Raw genomic sequence first — 22,112 nt, forward strand, 5'->3', positions numbered from 1 at the left:
CAAATATCCTACAACGCATGGGACAGTCCCCCACAACAAAGAATTACCTGGCTCAAATGTCAGTAGTGCTGAGGTTGACAAACACTAGCTTAAAGAAAACAAAGTTCTCATTATTTTGAAAAATCAGGTATCCAAAGTTATATCACACTACAAATCTAATAATTCAGTAGCAAACAAAAAACTAAAAATAAAGGTAGTCTACCTTATCACAATGTAGATCTAGCATTTCAGGCTTGGGGAAATCCTGCTCTATGTTTTCAGCAATGTTCTGTATTGCTAGCAACTGCTCGTCAATTTTCTGAAGCTTAGCACTGAGATGCTCTAGTCGGTGAGCTGCAGAGCTTGGTGCAGGGCAAGCTGCAGAGACACCTTGCAGCCGTTTCCACAATAGATAATCTTCTGCAGAGTCTGACTTTGTGCTCTGTCCTTTGAATCGGAACTCTGGTTTTGGCAGATCTAAATATTAATAAGAATAAAAGCAGAATTGATTATAATTAAAGAAGAGGTATTATTGATGATCTCATTTTTTGATGACTTCATTTTAAACCAACACAACACTACTTTCCAAATCAGTTTTAATTAAATATACCTAAAAATTCCTTTTCAGCTTCTTGATTTCTGGGATAAGAATACATAAATTACTACAACAAACTTCCACACACAAGGAAGTCTGAATATTACTTTTATCCCTTGCTACAAAACATATACTTCATCAAAAAGCAACTTTAATATTTTTATGACTTTTTCAAATTCTACTTGAAAACCAAAAACATCACACATTAAAAGCTGTCCCCAATATTGGCTATTACTGACTTTATATGAGATCTCAGGCAAACATTAAACCTCCTAAAACCAAAATCAAAGCCAATGACTCTTCTTATTCTTAAACTCAGTTGATTCTTCTCCCAAATTTGCAATAGTTCTTTTTTCTTTTTTTTTTTTTTTAAGAGATAGAGCTTTGCTTTGTCACCCAGGCTGGTCTGAACTCCTGGGCTCAAGCAATCCTCCCACCTCAGTCTCCCAAAGTGCTGGATTACAGGCATGAGCCACTGCGCCTGGTCTGCAACACCTTTTTTAAATGCACTCTTTTTCTGACGTTGGGGTCTCCTCCTCACTGTATTGCTCATACTTCTTCTGCCATCCATTCCTTTTACCCATAAGTACTTCCTGGGCTGCCAGCCTCAACTCACTTCTCTACTCACTCTTCCCACTTTCTCTGAGTTATGTCATTGATGAAAGATCCCAAATCCATATGGCACTCTTTCTTAGCTCCAGCTCCTTATATCCTGAACATCCCAGTTAGGTTGTCCCATAAGCATATAAACATGAATTCATTGCTTCTGCCCCTCCAAATTGCTCCCTCTTCCTTGTTCCGCAGCTCAGCAAATAGCACCACCGTTCAGTTTCACAAGCCAGAGACCAGAAAGTCACTCGAGGTTCCTCTCTTTCCTTCAGATCCAAAGTGACAACAAGTATTGATGATTCTACCTGCTAAACACCTACATTCTTAATACCACTACTTGGCTGAAGCTTTCACAATAAACAGACCCCAAATCATATCCCTATCTGTAATTTATCTCTATCCTATCTAGTCCATCTTCCACACCAGGCCCAGAGAGGTCTTTTAAAAACAGAAATCATGTTCCTTTTCTGTCCAAAACTCTTCAGTGTGTCTCCAATGCCTTCACCTTAAAAGTCCAAATGCCTCCATATGACAGACAATGGCACACATAATCTTCCCTCTCTCTACTTCTCCAGTTCATCTCTTGCTATTTCTTTAAACAAACAAACAAAATACTACTCCATTTGACTCCAAACATAATGAACTTTAATTTTCTTTTCTTTTCTTTGAGACATGGTCTTGCTCTAGCACCCAGGCTGGAGTGCAGTGGTGAGATCTTGGTTTACTGCAACCTCTGCTTCCTGGACTCAAGCAATCCTCCCGCCTCAGCCTCTTGAGTAGCTGGGACTACAGGTGTGTGCCACAACACCTGGCTAATTATTCTATTTCTTATAGAGACAGGGTCTCACTATGTTGCCAAGGCCGGTGTCTAGCTCCTGAGCTCAAGCAATCCACCCGCCTTAGCCTCCCAAAGTGTTGGGATTATAGGCGTGAGCCACCACACCCAGCCAAACTTTAATTTTCTCAAACTAAGCAAGTTCCATTAACTTACTGCAAAATCTATTCTCTCTGTCTGATAAATGAAATTAATCTGTAGCTTATGGTCATTTGAAATGCTGGCCTAAGATACTCAGGGGTCACAGAGAGAAAAGTAAAATGTATCTAAGCTATTAAATGACAGAGCTGGGATTCAAATCCAAGTCTGTTCTATTTGAATCTAAAAGCCAGGCTCCTTTCACTTTCCCACACACTTCCCCTGTCTGAAAGATTGCTGGCTTCATACATCCTCCATCCACCACTCATGCATCTTAGCAGCCCCATGACAGGAGAGAGAAGATGAAGGCTTTAAAATCTGAAATGCTGGCACTTGTTTGTATATGCAGCTGTAATACACATGCCCTAACACATCCTAACCCATCCCTTCCTTGCTCCTCATGCCTCCTGAGTGCCCACTGTCATTATACAATAATCAGGCAGAGCTAGACTCTGTGCCCAAGCATCTTGCAACCACAGGGCTGACTAGGTCCATACCTCACAACCACTGTGGAACCTAGGGGAGACTTAGGTTTCTGTTGCAGGAAGTCTGATTGCATATTGGATTAATCTAACCAGTCACAGGATGTAGTAGCTTCAGGTTGTGGAGGGATATTCTTCTAGGCTGGGTGTGGTGGCTCATGCCTATAATCCCAGTACTTTGGGAGGCTGAGGTGGAATGATCACTTCAGACCAGGAGTTTAAGACCAACCTGGGCAACATAGTGAGACCCTGTCTCTATAAAAAATTTTAAAAATTAGCTAGGCATGGTGGTGTGTGCTTGTAATCCTAGCTATTTAGGAGGCTGAGGCAGGAGGATCCCTTGAGCCCAGGAGTTCAAGGCTACAGTGAACTATGATCACACCACTGTACCCCAGCCTGAACAGCTCAGCAAGACTCTGTCTCTAAAAAACAACAACACACACATATATATGTATTTTATTAAAAATTTTAAATATATATAGTCTTCTAAATCTTGCAAAAAGTTACCATAATGCAACCTGACTATAAAACTGAATATTTATAAGTACTATTGAATTGCATACACCTGGCCATAAAGACGGAAACAACAGACACTGAGGACTACAAGACAGAGAAGGAGGGAGGAAGGTAAGGGATGAAAAACTACCTACTGGGTACTATGCTCATTACCTGGGTGATGCGTCCAATCATACCCCAAACCTTAGCATCATGCAATATACCTATGTAACAAATCTGTACATGTGTCCCGAATTTGAAATAAAAGTTGGGAAAAAAAGTACTGTTGGCTACCATGCCTGTTTATTTTCGGTGTGCTATTGGAGAATTTCCCACCTTTTACAATATGAGAATTGCTTTCTAACATCAAAACACTCATGAACTCACAAAGAATATTTATTTTTAGCCCTATTAATTGAGAAAAGACATATGCATAAACAGATCTGTGACTTCTTACAAAATATCCATGGTTCCCAGCTTTGGAATCATGTCTCTATTTCATTTACCTACTTGCCCCCATGCTCCTTAGCAAGGGACACCCCTTTTTCTGGTTTCTTTTGCAATTACCAAATTTTGGCGCTTGTTTCCAATACAACAGTAATTCAGGAGAGGGTCATGCTATACCTCTTGGCCGTTTACCTTTGTTCTGCTGTATGTCTGATGGTGTAGGTGAGGTGACACTAGGCTCCTTCACTTCTGTAATGCCTGCTCTCAAGCTTTTTCCATCCAGACAAGCTGGAGTTACTTCTGCAGGTTTAGAAAATAAATCCATAGAGGAATTGGCTGATTATATCAAGAATATGAAAAGCATTCAAATACTGATTCTAAACTTCTAAATAAGGTAATCCGAAGATTAACAGAACATTTCTGTGCATGTAAACATCCAAAAATACAGTGGGTTTGTAGGAGGAGAGGTAAGAGATGTGAGTAGGGATAACAATGCTATATTAAAGAACTTTTCAAATTATATTTGTTTTAAAAGTAGGAAAAAATTACCTTGACTTTTAAAATTATGTGGGGGAACAGCATTAGTAACTGAAGCTGCCATATAATGTAACTCTGCAGACGATGGAACTACTAGATGATCACTTTGCTGTTTGATAACATTATCATTTGAAGGCTCTTCTCTCACAGGTAATTCCTGTAGAAGATCATTAGCTTCAATGTCAATCACATTTATGTAAGTATGTCCAACCTGAGCCAAAACACATAAAACCAAAGAGGGTTACATTCTTTTTACTCTATATGGTCACTCCGCCAAAAAAAAAAAAAGGCTTAATTCTTCGTTCTTATTAAAAACAAGGAAAGAAGGGCCTGAATGTGCCTAACTTAGGAAACGGAGCAGGAAGTATGTATTATTGGTCTTAGTTTATAATATTTTTGGCATAATGCTTAAATTAATTTTTGAACCTTTACTACAAAGCTACATAGATGAGATTTTTAACCTCATTTCATCTACACAATTGAATAATGTCTAGATGACCATAATACATTTTAGCGCAAAGGTATTATTAAAACTTCTGAATAAAACACAAACCAAGTTTGTTACTGTATGAGGTATTGAGGGTGACAAAGGTTTCTCTGACATTTCACTGGAAAGCTTCAGATTTAGATAGACATCTGAGACCAAGAGCTGAGGAGCAGTCAAAGGCTCATGTTCTGAAAATTAAAAAAGAAATAATCAGGAACATTAAAAAAAAGGCTGTAAACTGCTCCAAATCATCAGCTTTGTATGAACAAGTTAGCAACAAACAACATAAATTGTACTTCTTGAAATCTAAGTAGAAGTGACATGGGTATAAATAATTAAAGCACATTCTATTCTAAGGGCAATTTAAAGTAATTCGTAATTGAATGTAAGCTGACTATTGTTTTTCTCATATGAATGATTCACAAGAACAATAAAGTAACTAAATTACATCAAGAAAATGCTAAAATTTCCTATTTCCATATCAGATATATTAAGTCATGTTTGTCTACTTTAGGAAGTTTCAACAAAACCAGATTTTAGAAGATTAACCTATAACTAATTTTTTTTTTACTTGAACACTTTCTTGTTATTTGCTTATTTTTATTGACAGCTTTATTGAAACATAATTCACATTTTTTTTTTTTTTTTGAGACAGAGTCTTGCTCTGTCACCCAGGCTGCAGTGCAGTAACATGATCTAAGCTCATTGCAACCTCCGCCTCCCGGGTTCATTCTCCTGCCTCAGCCTCCCGAGTAGCTAAGACTACAGGCGCCCACCACCACACCTGGCTAATTTTTTTGTATTTTTAGTAGAGACAGGATTTCACCATGTTAGCCAGGATGGTCTCGATATCCTGACCTCGTGATCCGCCCGCCTCAGCCTCCCAAAGTGCTGGGATTACAGGCATGAGCCACCGCGCCCAGCTAATTCACATTCTTTAAAAGGGTATCATTCAGTGGTATATAGTATATTCACAGAGCCTATAATTAAATTTTACCACTTAAGGTGTTTTAACATCTAAATTTCACAAACGTTAACTTCTTCTTATTTAACAGTAAAATAAACAGGCCTGTCACAGCAGATCAGCAGACAGTTTAACTCTGTGCCTTTTGTTCTAGGCCTCTAGCCTTATCTTCTAGCACTGTATTTTCAATAAAGCACTATTTTCAAATGTAACTCATATTGAGTACTTGTTACCAAAGCTTAAATTTAAACCACTTAAAACTAGAAAAAAAAGGAAAATAAAAATACTGAAATCATTCTCTCTCTCTTAATTGATTGGTTTAACCGCTTTTTTAAGGGGGATGGTGACTAGCTTTGGCATAATGCAGATACATCTTTAATAAGTCATACTGTTCTTAGGAAAAAAAAGAAATCACACATGATATGCAAGAAATTATTTGCTGCTTGGTACCAGATTCAGAAACAACTTCTTGAGAAGTAGCTTCCTTATCTTGTAGTACATTAAAAATTTAAGACAAAAAGAGAAAACAAAAAAATTTCACAAACACAAGAAAAAATTAAAATATATGAATACAGATAATTAGATATTATGCATAAAAGGTGATAGGTAGAAACAAAGAGTGACAACTTAACAATGTAATTTTAAATAATTAATGTAATTTCAAATTTTATTATTATTTATATCTTGGGCCTTCACCTAGATGAATAGCAGACTCAGGAAACAGCTGCCAACTTCGATAAACTACTTAGCAACAAAAGCAATGTACCTCCAAGGCTTTCTCAAAGACGTGCTTAGATAATGAACATTTAAGAATGTTTCTCAGTTCCGATGTGGTCGTTTAAGCCTGTAATCCCAGCACTTTGGGAGGCCAAGGAGGGCAAATCACTTGAGGTCAGGAGTTTGAGACCAGCCTGGCCAACATGGTGAAACCCTGTCTGTACTAAAAATACGAAAATTAGCCAGGCATGGTGGAGGTCACCTGTCAGGAGACCTTGGCTATTTGGGAGGCTGAGGTAGGAGAATTGCTTGAACCTGGCAGGCGGAGGCAATCTTGAGCCAAGATTGCACCACTGCACTCCAGCCTCCAGCCTGGGAAACAGAGCAAGACTCCATCTCAAAAAAAAAAAAAATGTTTCTCAAATGCAGAGTCATCATTTATATCAAAACCATTTTACGTGTGCTCAACTTCATTCAGAAAGAAATACAAATTAAAATAATGATTTTTTTTTTTTTTTTTTGAGACAGAGTCTTGCTCTGTCGCCCAGGCTGGAGTGCAGTGGCGCAATCTCGGCTCACTGCAAGCTCTGCCTCCCAGGTTCATGCCATTCTCCTGCCTCAGCCTCCCAAGTAGCTGGGACTACAGGCGCCTGCCACCATACCTGGCTAATTTTTTGTATTTTTAGTAGAGATGGGGTTTCACTGTGTTAGCCAGGATGGTCTCGATCTCTTGACCTAGTGATCCGCCCGCCTCGGCCTCCCAAAGTGCTGGGATTACAGGCGTGAGCCACCGCGCCCAGCCTATAATTACTTTTTTTGACGTATCAGATTGGCAAAGTTAAAAAGTTTAGCTAAATCACAGTAATAACGAAAAAAGTCTCTTATGCAGGAAGATACTCATTGAAGCATAATTTGTAGGAGAAAAAAACTGGAAACTGTCTAATGTATAGCTGGAAGAAGGAATATGCTTATGAAGTACTTTTTTGATGACACAGGGACATGTTTGCCATACATATAAATCAAAGTGAAATGAACAGGATAGAAAATACGGGTATCCCTTGTAATGCAAATCTAATCCACTCCTGCAAATGTGCTGGATAGTGAATCTTCTGATTCCTGGAGACTTTATGACAGTATTTCAAATGGAAATTAAAAGGTGTCCTAGCCCATCTAATTTTCCCAAACATCATTAAACAACTCTTAAACACTTAAATAACAACCCATCAAGGATAACTACATATAAAGCATTTTAAATATAACTTTTTGATTAATATTCATTTAATTCATTAGTTAGCATTCAATATGCAATAATACCGAACACATTAGAGATGAATTGCTGTCAACATTGTAGCAAACGTACTATGATGCAAATAACAAAATAAATAATATGTTAAAGATACACTCTAATTTAAGAGCATCCCAAGGTACTTGGAAAAAAACAACACTGGGACCCAGGAGGATTAAACTAAACTCTCATGGAAAAGCTAGAGAAGATAGCCATAATATCTGGACAATGAGAGTTTAGATAGTAAGGGAGGACACCTATGCTATATACTGTATTTAACAATGTAAAATGCACAAAAGACTGAAAGAAAAAACAGTATCAAACTGTTATTGCTAAGTGGTGTGATTATGGTTAATTTTCATCTTCTTCATAGATTGCTAAATCACCCAAATATTCTACAATGATTACATTTTTAAAACATAAGATAAAGTTAGGCTAAAAAGCACGCACAAGGTTCTGTACATGGGTAAAAGAAACTGTTTACTAAAAATCATAAAAAAGAATTTCTATGATAACAATGGGTAGAGCACTATTCAAGATGCTATTCATAATGATAAATAATATTAAAGAGGAAATTTGTCAGGAAACATTCCAAATAATAGGTCCTCCAACACTTATTTCCTCTGCCCCTGGACACAGTTAAATACCCCTCCCTCACCGAACCCAGTCCAGTCCTTCCTAGCTCACCTTCACTAGCCACAATCCCAGGCCTCCCAACCTTGGGCATGCAATTCCAGTGAAGGTAATCAATAACATAGAGAATCCAAATTCAAAGCATTATATTTACTGACTTAGGATGTAGTCTATGGCAATTTTGAAGAAAAGTCTCTATTATGTTTTACTTAAGTTATAAATTTGATTTCTACAGTATATACCAAGATTGGAGAGAAAAATCTAGGCAGAGTAAATAATATCACATAATTAAAAATTCCCTTTAAATCACTGTCTTAAAGGAAAAGTCTAGATAACTTAATTGTATCAAAATATATGAATTTTTTAAAAAAGAAAAACAGCATTTACCTGGGTCTGTATTTGTACTTGCATCTTGACTTCCTATAGCTTTCTTTTTTACAGAGGCCATGAAATGCAATCCAGCTGAAGTATTATCATCTTGTAGCATTTCTTAAATATAACAAAACATTGGAAGTAATCATTGAGAAGCTAACATATTACCAGGAACCCAGCAGCACAGTACCTAACTCAATGGAAGTAAAATATGGGGTGTCAGGATGTTATTAATTTTTTTTTTTGAGATGGAGTCTGGCTCTGCTGCCCAGGCTGGAGTGCAGTGGCGCGATCTCGGCTCACTGCAACTTCCCCCTCCCGGGTTCAAGTGATTCTCCTGCCTCAGCCTCCTGAGTAGCTGGGATTACAGGTGCCCACCACCATGCCTGGCTAATTTTTGTATTTTTAGTAGAGACGTGGTTTCGCCACGTTGGCCAGGCTGGTCTCAAACTCCTGACCTCAATTGATCCACCCGCCTCAGCCTCCCAAAGTGCTGGGATTAGAGGCGTGGGCCACCACGTCCAGCCTAAAATGGGCTTTCTGAATGAAGTGTTATGTAAGTTGAATCTCAAAGACATGGTAGAATCAAAACCAAAACTGTTGAGGACTCTGCATGTCCAGCTTAGAAACCTAGATTTTCTTCTGGCTAATGAAGATCCAGTAGAAGCTGTTAAGCAGAGAAATGATATGGTCAGATTCATATTCTAGGAAAACAATCTAGCCAGTGTGTGGAAAATAGGTTTGAGTGGATATACCTAGTAATGGTGAGGGATGGGTAAACAGGTTAAATTTAAGAATTACAAACGAAGCAAAATAGGTAAGAATTGGTTACTGAATGGATAAGAGGGAAGACAGAATTCAGAATCGTGTTTCTGGCTTAGGCTGATATCAACACAAATGGAGAAAGAGAACATAGGAGGAAAAAACAGTTGGGGCAGAGTAGAAATAATGAATTCAGAATTCACATGGTGTACCTGAGGTAATTTCTACACAAGTGGAAAAACTCAAGAGGAAAGAAAATCAAAATCCAAAATCTACTGTGAGAGTTTGGGTTTACCTGTGGATTTCTCTGGGAGATCTCCCAGGAAGACTAGGTAGAATAAGAAAGTATTAATTATGGAGCATTGTGGTATAATGAAAAAAATATATTTTGTCTACAAAGACCCAGTTTCTTGCACACAGGTCCTCAGAATCTTGGGATTTCCTGATAGGAGTGTCCGTTATTTCTAACGAGCCCCTTTTGATCATACCTAAGTTTATGCTAGAGGTGTCTCTTTGCAAGCCCCTAGATAGCTTCAGCATAGGCCCTAGTCACCAGAAGAACCAACCACATGATGAGAGGGTGAGAACTACCAGCCCCCAATTCACTCATCCTACTGCCACTTCTGGGAAAGAGAAGGGGCTGGAGATTGAGCTCAATCACAATGGCCAGTGATTTAATCAATTATACCTATGTACTGAAAAGTCAGCAAAAATTCTGAAGCAAACAGGTTAAGGGAGATTCCAGGTTGGTGAATACATGGATGTGCTAGGAGAATGACCATCCCAGAGAGGGCATGGAAGCCCTGTGCTGCCCACCCCCACCACTGCGTATCCTTTATAATAAAATTGTAATCATAAGTAAAGTGCTTTCCCAATTTCTGTGGGTTTTCTAGTCAATTATCAAAACCTGAGTTGAGGGGGGTGGAGTATAGGAACCCTTGAATTTTTAGTCAGCTGGGCAGAAATGTAGTTAGCCTCATTTTCATATTGTACATATTTCTAGAAAGCTAATTTTAACTCTAAACTTAGACATTACATTAATCATACACATACATACCAAAAGGAATGTCGAAGTCATCCAAAGGATGGGAACCACAATGTTCTTGTTGTTCCTAAATGAATTCCCACAGGATTAATCTATGATTAACTCAAAGATGTGTATTATTTTTGAAAAAAAAATCAATAGCTATGAAGATTGAATTCTCAGGTATAACTTCAACTTCCATCATTCTAGACATAATTATTCTATCAAATTATTTACTCTATCAAGTAACTCTACAAATGAATTCAGAAAATACACAAGCCAAACAATAAAAAAGAGCATTACCAATTTAATGTAACGTTCCTAGGTTACCATGTGCAACTCTCTTCTACAGAGTAGCTTTGATAATACTCAAATAGTACACCATCCTGTCAAAAATCTTTCATGGACTCAACAAACATTTGTACTAAGTGCCTCTAAACATGCTCTTGAGGACTGACTGAAAAAGCATGCCTTTTAAAAATCAATGTAAACAAAACTATTAATACGTTTCTATTTAATCTGTTGTTGCAAAAATAGTTAGACAGTCACCAAATATAGAAGGTATATTTTAAAAGACCTGACTTAAAGCTGGGCATGATGGCTCACACCTATAAACCAAGTGTTTTAAGAGGCTGAGGTGGAAGGATCACTTGAGGTCAGGAGCTGGAGACCAGCCTGGGCAACACAGCAAGGTCCCATCTCTCAAAAAATATTTTTTAATTAGCTGGGCATGGTGGCACACACCTGTAGTTCTAGCTATTTGGGAGGCTGAAGCAGGAGGATTGCCCGAGCCCAGGAGGTGGAGGCTACAGTGAGCTGTATTTATGCCACTGCACTACAGCCTGTGCAACAGAGCAAGGCCCTATCTCTAAAAAATAATAATAAATTAAATTTTAAAAAAAGACGTGACTTAAAATAGAGGTTACACAACAAACCTGTTTGGGAAATCCTAGAGGAATCTCAGAGAATGGTGAAACTGTATTAGGAGAAGACCAAATAACATAACATATATATTTAAGATGTCATAGAAATAAGCAAAGGGTGATTTCAAATATAAAAAAGCCACACAGGCAGATGCTCTAAACTGCAGTTTTTGATGTACCATCAAGTTGCTTTTCACATTCAGAACTCTATGTCTACTGCTCTGTGGAGGGAGGCAGCAGGGACTGATATACTGAATGATATGAAGATCCTCCTAGTCACAGTCAGAAGCTCCCAGCAATCAGACTAGATAAACCACAAAGACATACCAAACTCAGTGTACATGCAAACCAGGGAAGAATCTATAGCAGTTTTTCTATACCTTGGGTTTCTTAATGATTTCTGAATCATCATTATTAATTATGGAATTCTCTGGTTGAAAAGTCACATTTGGTTTTCTCCTGAGTTTCTCACATCTTTTTTCTTGCAGCTCTTTCTCAGCTCTTCTTCTTTGCCTGTTAAACATAATAGCATAAAACATACTTTTACAACTATAGCAACATTTGCTTTTCATTTATCATGCTATATAGGGATACAGTTGACAAAATTATGTTCATAAATTATTTTCACTAGCATTTAATTAAATTAGCAAGATATTCTGCAAATACAAGTAAATATAAGCAAAAACACCAAATGTGAAATTTATTTCTAGAACCTCTACTACTGAACTGACTATTCTATATTAGTCACTGGAATCTAAGGACAGGGTTACACATCTTAGGTAATTATTAAACTCTCTTTTCTGTGGATTAGAAGCTGGTGCCAGAAACCCTATCAGATACCTCCATTTGTCTATTTGAAGACATTAAGCACACTTAGTCACCTCAGCAAAATTACAGCAAGGAGGAAAGAGGTCTCAAAATGCTAAAGGGAAGACTTAATTTGAAGAGGGAATAGATGGAAACAGAAAATTTCTGGAAAGAGAGCACTAGTAACAGATTTTACAGTCTGATAAATGTGAAATTTTAAAAGTATTTTCTAGACTTAGTAATAATCTACCAATCAATATATGCGGTAAAACACTACAGTAAGTGCTCTTCACCAGAAGTCACAGCCTTGCTTTTCACATACACATTTCTTAGTGCCCTGAAACAATTTACATCACCTACCCTCCTGCTTACTGTAAGAGTCTAAAGAATACGGTAAGATGATTGGTTCAAAGTACTGGATGATACAGTAGTCCCCGCTTATCCATGGTTTCACTTTCCAAGGTTTCAGTTATCAGAGTTCAACCATGGTTCGAAAATAGATGAGTTCAGTGCAGTAAGATATTTTGAGACAGAGAGAAAGAGATCACATTCTTATAACTTGTATTACAATATAGTTATAATTGTTATATTTTATTACTAGTTATTGTGCATTGCTTACTGTGCCTAATCTATAACTTAATCATTGGCATGCATATATAGAAAAAAACAAAATATATAATAGGGTTCAGTACTATCTGCAGTTTCAGGTATCCACTGAAGGTCTTGGCATGTATTCCTGGGGATAAGGGAGGACTACTGCATATGGGATATTGTACCAAATATTTGAGCAGCAAATGACTGTTCATCCTATTACAGACACTGTAAAAGAATCCTCCAGTCTATGAATGGTAGGAAAGAATTCCTTAATAAAATGGGAAAAAATTATAGTATTTGTCTCACAAAATAGGAATTTTTCTCACATAAAATGTTTTCAGATGCATGACACTTAAAAAGAAAACTAAATGTGCAATTATGTATAGCCTAGGAGACTGAACCAGATTACTGTGTGATTATAAATAATAATGAACTTGCTGATATATGATATTATCAAATAAAATTTCACTTAAGCCTTGCCTTTTTTTACTGTCCTTTCCTTGTCTTACTTCAGGTGGTTCTATTTTGACCTTTAGAAGTTGAAGGTGTCCAGCATCACCTTGTTCAAATAAATTATGTGTTAGTTTCTGTTGGCTTTGTTTAAACGCAATGAGGTTTTCAAGTGGGATAAGTTGTGTTTTTTTGCACTACAAGAAAGAAACAAAGCATAAGAATGACAAATTGCAAACTCAATTATGTAATATTTCAACAAAAGACTGAGGAAAAATACATTTGTTTAAATTAAACTGTGCAACAGTTAGAACAAATCAAATATAACAAATTGATTTAAACTGGCAATATGAGTATACATATCTTAGAGAAAAAGTGATTTAAAGTGCTGAAAGTTTCAAATCGGTCCTCCTATTTCAGAAATTAAGCTAGAAGTTCTCAACTTCCTAATTTCATTCCCTTATTAAAAAGCTTTCCTCTGGCCAAGCGCAGGGGCTCACGCCTGTAATCCCAGCACTTTGGGAGGTCGAGGCGGGCTGATCACAAGGTCAGGAGTTTGAGACCAGCCTGACCAACATGGTGAAACCCCGTCTCTACTAAAGATATAAAAAATTAGCCAGGCATTGTGGTGCGTGCCTGTAATCCCAGCTATTTGGGAGGCTGAGGCAGGAGAATCACTTGAATCTGGGATTTGGAGGTTGCAGTGACTGAGATGGCGCCATTACACTCCAGCCTGGTGACAGGGCAAGGCTCCATCTCCTACATAAAAACAAAAAAACCCTTTCCTCTTATAAATGAAATTATATAATGTCCAGCATTTAACTTAAAATTGTTTGGAACAGGGAAGATGCAGAGGCATGAAAACCACAGATGGAACAGACCAGCAATATGCTGAAAATCCCTGAAGGCTTGGGAATTGGGTGATAAAAACTTGGGGTTCTTCTTTGACTCATTATATGTTCAGAAGAAAAGGAAGCATGGTAAGTATTTTTTCTAAGGAATAACCATTTCCTTTCCCAGTACCATCTTCAAATCATAAAAGTACACCACAGAATGCATTACTCAATTACCTCCCTAAGATAGTACTGCTCTCCTCAAAACTAGAGCCTAAACCATTTTAATTTCATAAATCAAAAGTTATACCTTTAAAGAGGACTTGGTGGGTTTATAAAACTACCATTTTAATATATATGCTACTAATCACAGATCTGGGTCTATTTAACAAATTTAACCTGTCAAAGATTTGAAGATCATACAATAATTGCTAGGAACCTCAAACAATATGTGTGCTCACTTGCTCTCCTCTCTACACACACATAAACAAGAGCATCTGGTAATTTTTTTGCTTTCTTTTTTGAATGTTTAAATCTTACACAGAGTACCTGGTAATTTTACTTCTTATTTCTTCCCAGAGCAGCAGAAATATTTATGAAACAGTCCAGTAAATTCCAATATTCATAGAAAGACCTAAAACCTTTAAAATACACATTTTTTTTTTAATAGAGACAGCTTCTCCCTACGTTACCCAGGCTAGTCTCAAACTCCTGGGGATCAAGGGATCCTCCCATCTTGGCCTCCCAAAGTATTGGGATTACAGGCATGAGCCACCATGCCCAGCTACAATCATTATTTTAAACCTAATTTTTACATGCTATTTTCTATAACAAGCATTTTTTTATGTACAAGAGCTTTTCATTGACCATACAGTACTTATGGTATGAAAAAAATAGTGCAGGACACTGCTTTTGCATTACCATACAAAAATTCATTACCCTATTTTCTGGGGACAAATGTGAATGAAGTAATGACAATCTTGGGTATTTTCTTTCTTCTGCTATAGGTTGTATAGGTGTTGAGGGAGCTGTAATAGATGCTCTTGAGGTTGATGGAAACATATTAGGAGGTTTAAGTGGCAGGTATAGTAACGGAAGTCCAAAGGAATGGTGAGGAGATATCTCAAGGGTCCCTGGCTTAACATCAAATAGTTTTTCTGGTTTTATAAACACTGAAGAGTCCTGTTGAGGTGTCAAATTTTCTTGTCCAACATATTGATCCAAGTTCACATGCTTAGGAATTTCTGTAATTACAGTTTCTGCCCATGTCTTCTGCTCAACTTCTTTTTTTCTGGCTTCAGTATTATACTGGCTTACATTCAAATGGGATGCTGGAGTAGTTTGTGCTGCTCTCTGTGGCAGAGCAGGTTGGAAGGAGTCAGATAATCCCCAAGCCTCTCTTGGTCGTGGCAAAGGCCTGAAGGGAACTTGTGGAATACTTCCTGTATGTAAGAAAAGGGGCTGGAATTCTTGTTTAGACTTAAATTGAAGCAAAGGAAAGCCATCACCAGGACTAAATGTTTTTGCATGTGGGATAAGTCTAGGTGCCTTCTGAACAACAGAAGGTGTGGACAAAAGGTAGAGGTGAGTATTTCCAGCAGGAGCTGGATAAAACGAAGTGGATGGTAAGTTTTGAGATGATGGAATTGGTCCTCTTTTCTGGGGCTGGCCATTTAATTGACATAAAGGAATACTCCCATGTGGAACACTCTGGAAGAGAAAAAAGATATTATGTAAGTTTAGAATATATTAGAAATTCCTTCCTTTGTAAATGGCATTCAGTATGTTTTGCAGTGGGTAGAATGTAGTAACTGCTAAAAAAAAATTATTTATTCAACAAAAAACACGACGACTATTGAACTACTCAGGACATTATTATTATTATTATTTTTTTCTGAGACAGAGTCTTGCTCTGTCACCCAGGCTGGAGTACAGTGACATGATCTCGGCTCACTGCAACCTCCACCTCCTGAGTTCAAGCGATTCTCCTGCCTCAGCCTCGTGAGTAGCTGGGATTACAGGCATGCGCCACCACACCCGGCTAACTTTTGTATTTTTAGTAGAGACGGGGTTTCACGATGTTGGCCAGGCTGGTCTCGAACTCCCAACCTCAGGTGCGGCCTGCCGAAGTGCTGGGATTACAGACATGAGCCACCGCTCCCAGCCATTAATGGTATTTTTACATACATTACCTGTACGTTTCCAGTACTATTTTGACCAGATGGGATAGTTCCTTCATGGCAGTGTGGGCTGTTCTTGCGAGGCTCTCTGGTGTTCTCTCCCATTGACTGTGGTTTAATAAAAAATCTCTCCTTAAGATTTTTGTTGCTGTCTTCAACATCACCACATCCTCTTAGGTTTGATTCTTGGCTTTCCCCTAAATGCACAGACTGAGACTGCTGTACAAGTTGTTGTATATCTGGGAGATTAGCAAAGGATGATCCTACTATTTGCATTAGGCTCATGAAGTTGATCTGTTGCAGCTTGAATAAAACAAAAATTGAAGCGATATCTTAAAATATAACAAAAAGAATCTAAGGAATAACAATAATCATCTGAGTATTCTACAATAGTCACACGTTTGTCTTAGTATCTATGAGAATCATGAATGCTGAGCAGGAGGCATAGTCAGGGAAATTTTTTTTTTTTTAAAGGGAGAGGAAAAAAATGATAACTTCCTGTCAACCAGGCATATGAATACTCACTTGCGAATGAAACTTGGAACTATTTGTAAACAGTTTACAGTATTCAGTTTCCATAAACATCCCAGGGATCAAAGGAGTGGGATAAAGACAGATTCCCAGAATAGGCCGGGCACAGTGGCTCACGGCTGTAATCCCAGCACTTTGGGAGGCCGAGGCAGGCAGATCATGAGGTCAAGAGATTGAGACCATCCTAGCCAACATGATGAAACCCCATCTCTACTAAAAATACAAAAATTAGCTGGGCTTGGTGGCACAGGCCTGTAGTCCCAACTACTTGGGAAGCTGAGGCAGGAGAATCGCTTGAACCAGGGAGGCAGAGGTTACACTGAACCAAGATCGTGCCACTGCACTCCAGCCTGGTGACAGAGTAAGATTCTGTCTACACACACGAAAAAAGACAGATTCCCAGAATAAGTGTATTTTGGACAGTTTTCAGCAATGAGCAGAAAGCAGTACACAGGTGAAGAGCAAGGAATTCCCTTGGAAACGCTGACTAGGTGAAAGTAGTCAGACACCAGTTGTCCCCAAACTTTGCTGCACATTACAATCACCTGAGAAGTATTTATAAGTCCCGATGACCAGGTCATTCCCTATCAATAATCGCAATGTCTGAGGATAGGAACCAGCATCTGTATTCATTAAGATGACCAGGTTATTTAAATGTCCAGAAAAGCTTGGGAAGCACTAGCACAGACATTGGCTTAGCTGGAACAAGAGATTTACAGCAGGGATAATGAAAAGATAGGCTAGTACAGAAGTTCACAAACTTCGGCATGCATCAGAATTACCTGGAGGACTTGAACGACTCTGCTGATCCCTATCCCAAGTTTCTGATTCAACAGGTCTAGGATAGGGATCTGAGAATTTGTATTTCCAACGTCTAAGTGATGCTGATACTACTCGTCCAGGCATCTTACTTTGAGAACCACTAGACTTGTGAAAGTAAGGCAGGAAAAGAGTGAAGGTAAAGACTTCAAAGTGAAGTTTTTGAAGGCCAACAGAAGAATTTACATTTGATAGAACAAACCAATAGGGAAACAGTGCAGGTTTTAAAAAATGTAGTTTTCTTTTAATTATAAAGTAAATACACACAGGAAAAAACAGAAATTTTAAAAATAAAATGAATTATCATTCATAATCCTACCCTCAAAAATAATGAGCATTGACATTTTAGTATATTTCCTTTCTCTAGCTTACTCTCTCTCTCTCTCTCTATCTATCTATTCTATCTAAAAGACAAGGTCTCACCCTGCTACCCAGGCTGGAGTGCAGTGGACTGATCATAGACCACTGTAACCTCAAATTCCTGGGCTCAAAGCATCCTCCAACCTCAGCCTGCCGAGTAGCTGAGACTATAGGCATGTGCTACCATGCCTGGATAATGGTTTGCTTTTTGAGTTTTTGTTTGTTTGTTTGTTTTTGTAGAGATGAGGTCTCGCTATGTTGTCCAGGCTGGTCTCAAACTCCTGGCCTCAAGCAATCCTCCTACCTCAGCCACCCAAAGCACTAGGATTACAGATATGAGCCACCTCTTGTAAAATTTAAAAATATAAAGAGCCTGGCTTCTTTCTATTTTTAAAACAAGATTGATATCATATATTATACAAATTTGTTCCTGAAATTTACTGAAGATTTTTAAACAGGTGACTAATATTATTAAAATAATACCTGAAGAAAGTGTCCTAGAATATAGAAGACGATGGAAGAATGAAACTAAGAAGCTAAGGTTAGCCACTGCTATAGAAATAGCAAGTGCCTATTACCGACATATAGTATGGGCAAAAAATTCAAGAGGGCATAGTAAAACACTGGGTAAGGGTTGTGAAAGAAGGCAAAGATGACTTTTGAAGATAGTGATTCTTAATCTTTTGTGTGCATCAGAATTATCTGGATAATGTGTTAAATATATAGGACAGTGACCAGTGAAGTCCCCAAGTAATCCATCTAACGGTTTGAGAGATGTCTCTAAAACATTAAGCTGGTAGAATCAGTGGTGCTACTAAACAGAAAAAGGAAAGAAGGGACTAGAGAGAATAAGAATAAAATTAGTTTCAGTAAGTTTCATGGGACAGGGGGACACGCTGAACAACTATTCTCATCAAGGCCCCTAAGTTCAAAGAGAAAATTAGTGCAGCTGGGCACAGCAGCTCACGCCTGTAATCCTAGCACTTTGGGAGGCCAAGGCAGGCAGATCACCTGAGGTCAGGAGTTTGAGACCAGCCTGGCCAACATGGTGAAACTCCATCTTTACTAAAAATATAAAAATTAGCCAGGCAAAGTGGTACATGCCTATAATCCCAGCTACTCAGGAGGCTGAGGCAGAAGACGCTTGAACCTGGGAGGCAGAGGTTGCAGTGAGCCGAGATCGCGCCACTGCACTCCAGCCTGGGCAACAGAGTGAGACTCCATCTCAAAAAATAAAAATATAAAAAAATTTTTTAAAAAGAAAATTAGTGCCGAGAATCATCAATATGGAAATGGTATATATTACATCACATAAAAGGATATGGAAGTGAATGTAGGACAAATGAGCAGAGGTTTAGATCTGAAGGAAACTAATGTTTCTAAAAAGGTAAATAATTAACCATTGTTGGTAAACAGAAAAAAAGGATAGCCAGGTATGATGAAAGTCAAAGTGAACAGTAATTTGAAATGCAGCTGACAGTTTCAACTCAAGCACAAGAAATATGGATAAGAAATATGTGATAGTGTCAGCTGGAAAATAAACCTTGGATACTTTTGAGTAGGGGCCCACTAATCTGGTTTGATTACTCCCCACCTCACTTTTGTGAGCAGCTGCATCCCAAAGAGCTCAGTAAAAATACGTCATTGTGAGAAGTAGGTAGCTTAGCCTAGACCTCTGGGCCCTAGAGGTCTTTTTTTTCCTAGTAGAATTTTTTTTTTCCTAGTAGAGTTTCCTAGCAGAGTCTCACTAGGTTGGCCAACTCAGTCTCACTGGTTTCAAACTCCTGGCCTCAAGCAATCCTCCTACCTTGACCTCCCAAAGTGCTGGGATTACAAACGTGAGCCACTGCGCCCAACCAGTTATAAACACTTGAGTGAAAAGTACCCAAAGCAGAGAAATGCTTGTGATATAATTTTACCTTGTCAACTTCTGGAAATCTATTAATATTTTAAAGCCCTACATGTACACTATGTGTAGATTTACTTACTTATACAGAGATGTGCTTACCTGAACTAATTTAAACATTTCATCTTGCAGCATCTGCCTAACAGACTCCGAACAATCTGGTAACTGAGCCGTGCATTCATTTCTCTGGGTCTTCTGAGGTGTTGGAACAGGTGGTTGTGAAGCAACATTGACTCCATTTGATATCAGAAGTGGAACTGAGGAAGATTTGTCTTTATATGTAGAAATCTGTGCACTGCGTGGAAAGCATTTAAATAAAAAACATGCATTAAATTGACAAAAAACAAATTGAATGTCTATGATCAGAATATTTTGATCCCACTTTTGTCTTCCAATTTAAAGGTTATTCTAGTAGTTTTCTAGAAATTTAAACCCTAAAGCCTTTCTCTCTAGTGCCCGTCAGCCCCCAAGACACTTTCGTCATCAGCTCAATTTTCATCTTTATTAAGGGATTGTCTAGTCAGTGATGGGCTCCTTCATAGGGTGTTGCAAACCCACGAGCTGACATATATTTTACTTGCCTGGTCCCTGTGGACATCTGAATTTGAGACCCGTGGAATCATTCTGATTAGCTGTACAGACTTCACAATTTGTAATTTGGCTTAGAAATATGTTTTTGACTAAAATTAATGATCCAGCATAGAGTTAAGAAAACTAGGGAAAAACTGGGTTTAAAAAACTTAATTCTAGGATCAGTAGAGAAAACTACTGTTTATCATCATTAAATGTGAAACAATAGTACTGTGAACATTTCATTTCCAAGCAAACCTCAGAGTTTAAATGTATCATAAACCCTAATAAAAAAATGCTTATTTACAAATAAAAATTAAGGATCGAAGCAAGGTGTTTAGGTTTTTTTTTTTTAAAAAACAAAATGACTGTTGGGGGATGACTCCTCAAACAGAGCAGATACTCAAAGTTTTCTACATTTTATAAACTAAGCAAGGGAGCAGGCAGTTATCAGATTCAAACAGATCACTGTTTCCAAAAAAGAAAAGAACATATTAAATTTCATATAGACTTATTTAGGTTTACACTCATTCCCATTTGGCAATAATATTTGCCTTTTATCGAGCATCTTAACACACCCAATAAAAAAACCTTATTTGGCAAATTCACAAAAAATAGGCATTACAACTGATCTACCTTTTCCTTTTCTGCCAAAGTGAAAGCTTTGAGTGCTGCTCCTTGAGAATCATGTTTCTCACAGCTGCTGCCAGCCTCCACTGTCCCCAGCTTTCTTAGCTGGGTGACAAGGGAGTTAGTTGCCCAGTGACAGGGATCTGGAATCTAAAGAGTGAGCGGAGCCAAAGAAGGTTTAGGAGGCACCCTCTGGCGACTGGCTTCCTGAAGTGTGATGGAAGGGGGAATGGGTTTCAGGCTGACCCCTCTTCAGGCATTCCTAGTAAAGCCACAAGGGGCTCCAGGGCTGTAGAGGTCCCCTTGGGCACAGGGTGGGTGCATTCATGCTTGCACAAGTGACTGGCACTCAAGAAGGCCTTGGGACAGTAGGGGCAGGTGTAGGGGTAAACTGAGCTGTAGGGACAGCTGGATGTGCACAGTCCAGGCCAGTCTCAGAAGCTCTTTAAACTGAGTGTAGCAAAAGGGCCGGATCTGGGTATGAGGACTCATGCAGACGCGACAACATTTTGTGAAGAAGGTCTCCTTGCACAAACAGATCTGCCCATTTTAAAACAACTTTATTGGGCTTTGCTTTCAACAGGTCTCAAGGAGATCGATTCTAACTATGAAAATTTTTTTCTGAGGTAAAGCTGTGCTATATTTTCCTATTTCGGCAAGATTTCTAAACACTAAGCACTCTGTTCAAAAGAACCGGATGAGTCTGCTCTATGAGAGAATTAAAAGCATTTCAAACACTACAAGAAATCAGTTAGAAGCTGAAAATGAGCAACAACTTCATCTTTCAATAATATATCACTACTTTTTTTCAGAAAAGACTGTTCTAACATAGTTCCTGTATAACTTTAAAATACAATCGCTAGTAGAAACTCAGTAATGAAAGATGTCAGATCTGTCTGCTTATGCTGCTCTTTCAATGTTTTATGTTGCTTTCATTTATTTTCTTAGTTTTTAGTCAAAATGTAGCAATTGTTTCAAAAATGGTACAGTCGGCATACTTTCACTCTGTGATTTGTAAAACACAACTATTTTTAAGTGGTATAGTAGGCAAAACTTCTTACCTAGAAATTTCTGAACTTGTATCTACTTGCATTGATTGAGGAGTGGTATGCTCAGGATGTGAAAAGGCTTCGATCATACTATCAATA

At 38.2% G+C, this 22,112-nt stretch overlaps 1 protein-coding gene across 8 annotated transcripts in view; it reads right to left on the reverse strand.

Moving 5' to 3' along the window:
* Nucleotides 1-22,112, reverse strand: part of CPLANE1 (ciliogenesis and planar polarity effector complex subunit 1) — a 143,631-nt gene that overhangs the window by 47,322 nt on the left and 74,197 nt on the right. For 6 of the 8 annotated variants that reach the window (XM_055367734.2, XM_055367732.2, XM_055367733.2 and 3 more), the window contains 12 exons: nucleotides 22,026-22,103; nucleotides 19,867-20,059; nucleotides 16,161-16,451; nucleotides 14,908-15,678; nucleotides 13,166-13,332; nucleotides 11,665-11,797; nucleotides 10,395-10,449; nucleotides 8,591-8,692; nucleotides 4,671-4,792; nucleotides 4,130-4,328; nucleotides 3,773-3,880; nucleotides 203-456 (listed from right to left, as the gene is read on the reverse strand). In XM_055367734.2, coding sequence (XP_055223709.2) covers nucleotides 203-456; nucleotides 3,773-3,880; nucleotides 4,130-4,328; nucleotides 4,671-4,792; nucleotides 8,591-8,692; nucleotides 10,395-10,449; nucleotides 11,665-11,797; nucleotides 13,166-13,332; nucleotides 14,908-15,678; nucleotides 16,161-16,451; nucleotides 19,867-20,059; nucleotides 22,026-22,103 — 2,473 coding nt within the window. The remainder of the gene's footprint in view (nucleotides 1-202; nucleotides 457-3,772; nucleotides 3,881-4,129; nucleotides 4,329-4,670; nucleotides 4,793-8,590; nucleotides 8,693-10,394; nucleotides 10,450-11,664; nucleotides 11,798-13,165; nucleotides 13,333-14,907; nucleotides 15,679-16,160; nucleotides 16,452-19,866; nucleotides 20,060-22,025; nucleotides 22,104-22,112) is intronic. The other 2 variants (XM_063700826.1, XM_063700825.1) reach the window with 1 other exon arrangement.

Source organism: Gorilla gorilla, chromosome 19, assembly GCF_029281585.2.
Source record: "Gorilla gorilla gorilla isolate KB3781 chromosome 19, NHGRI_mGorGor1-v2.1_pri, whole genome shotgun sequence".
Lineage (NCBI taxonomy): Eukaryota > Metazoa > Chordata > Mammalia > Primates > Hominidae > Gorilla > Gorilla gorilla.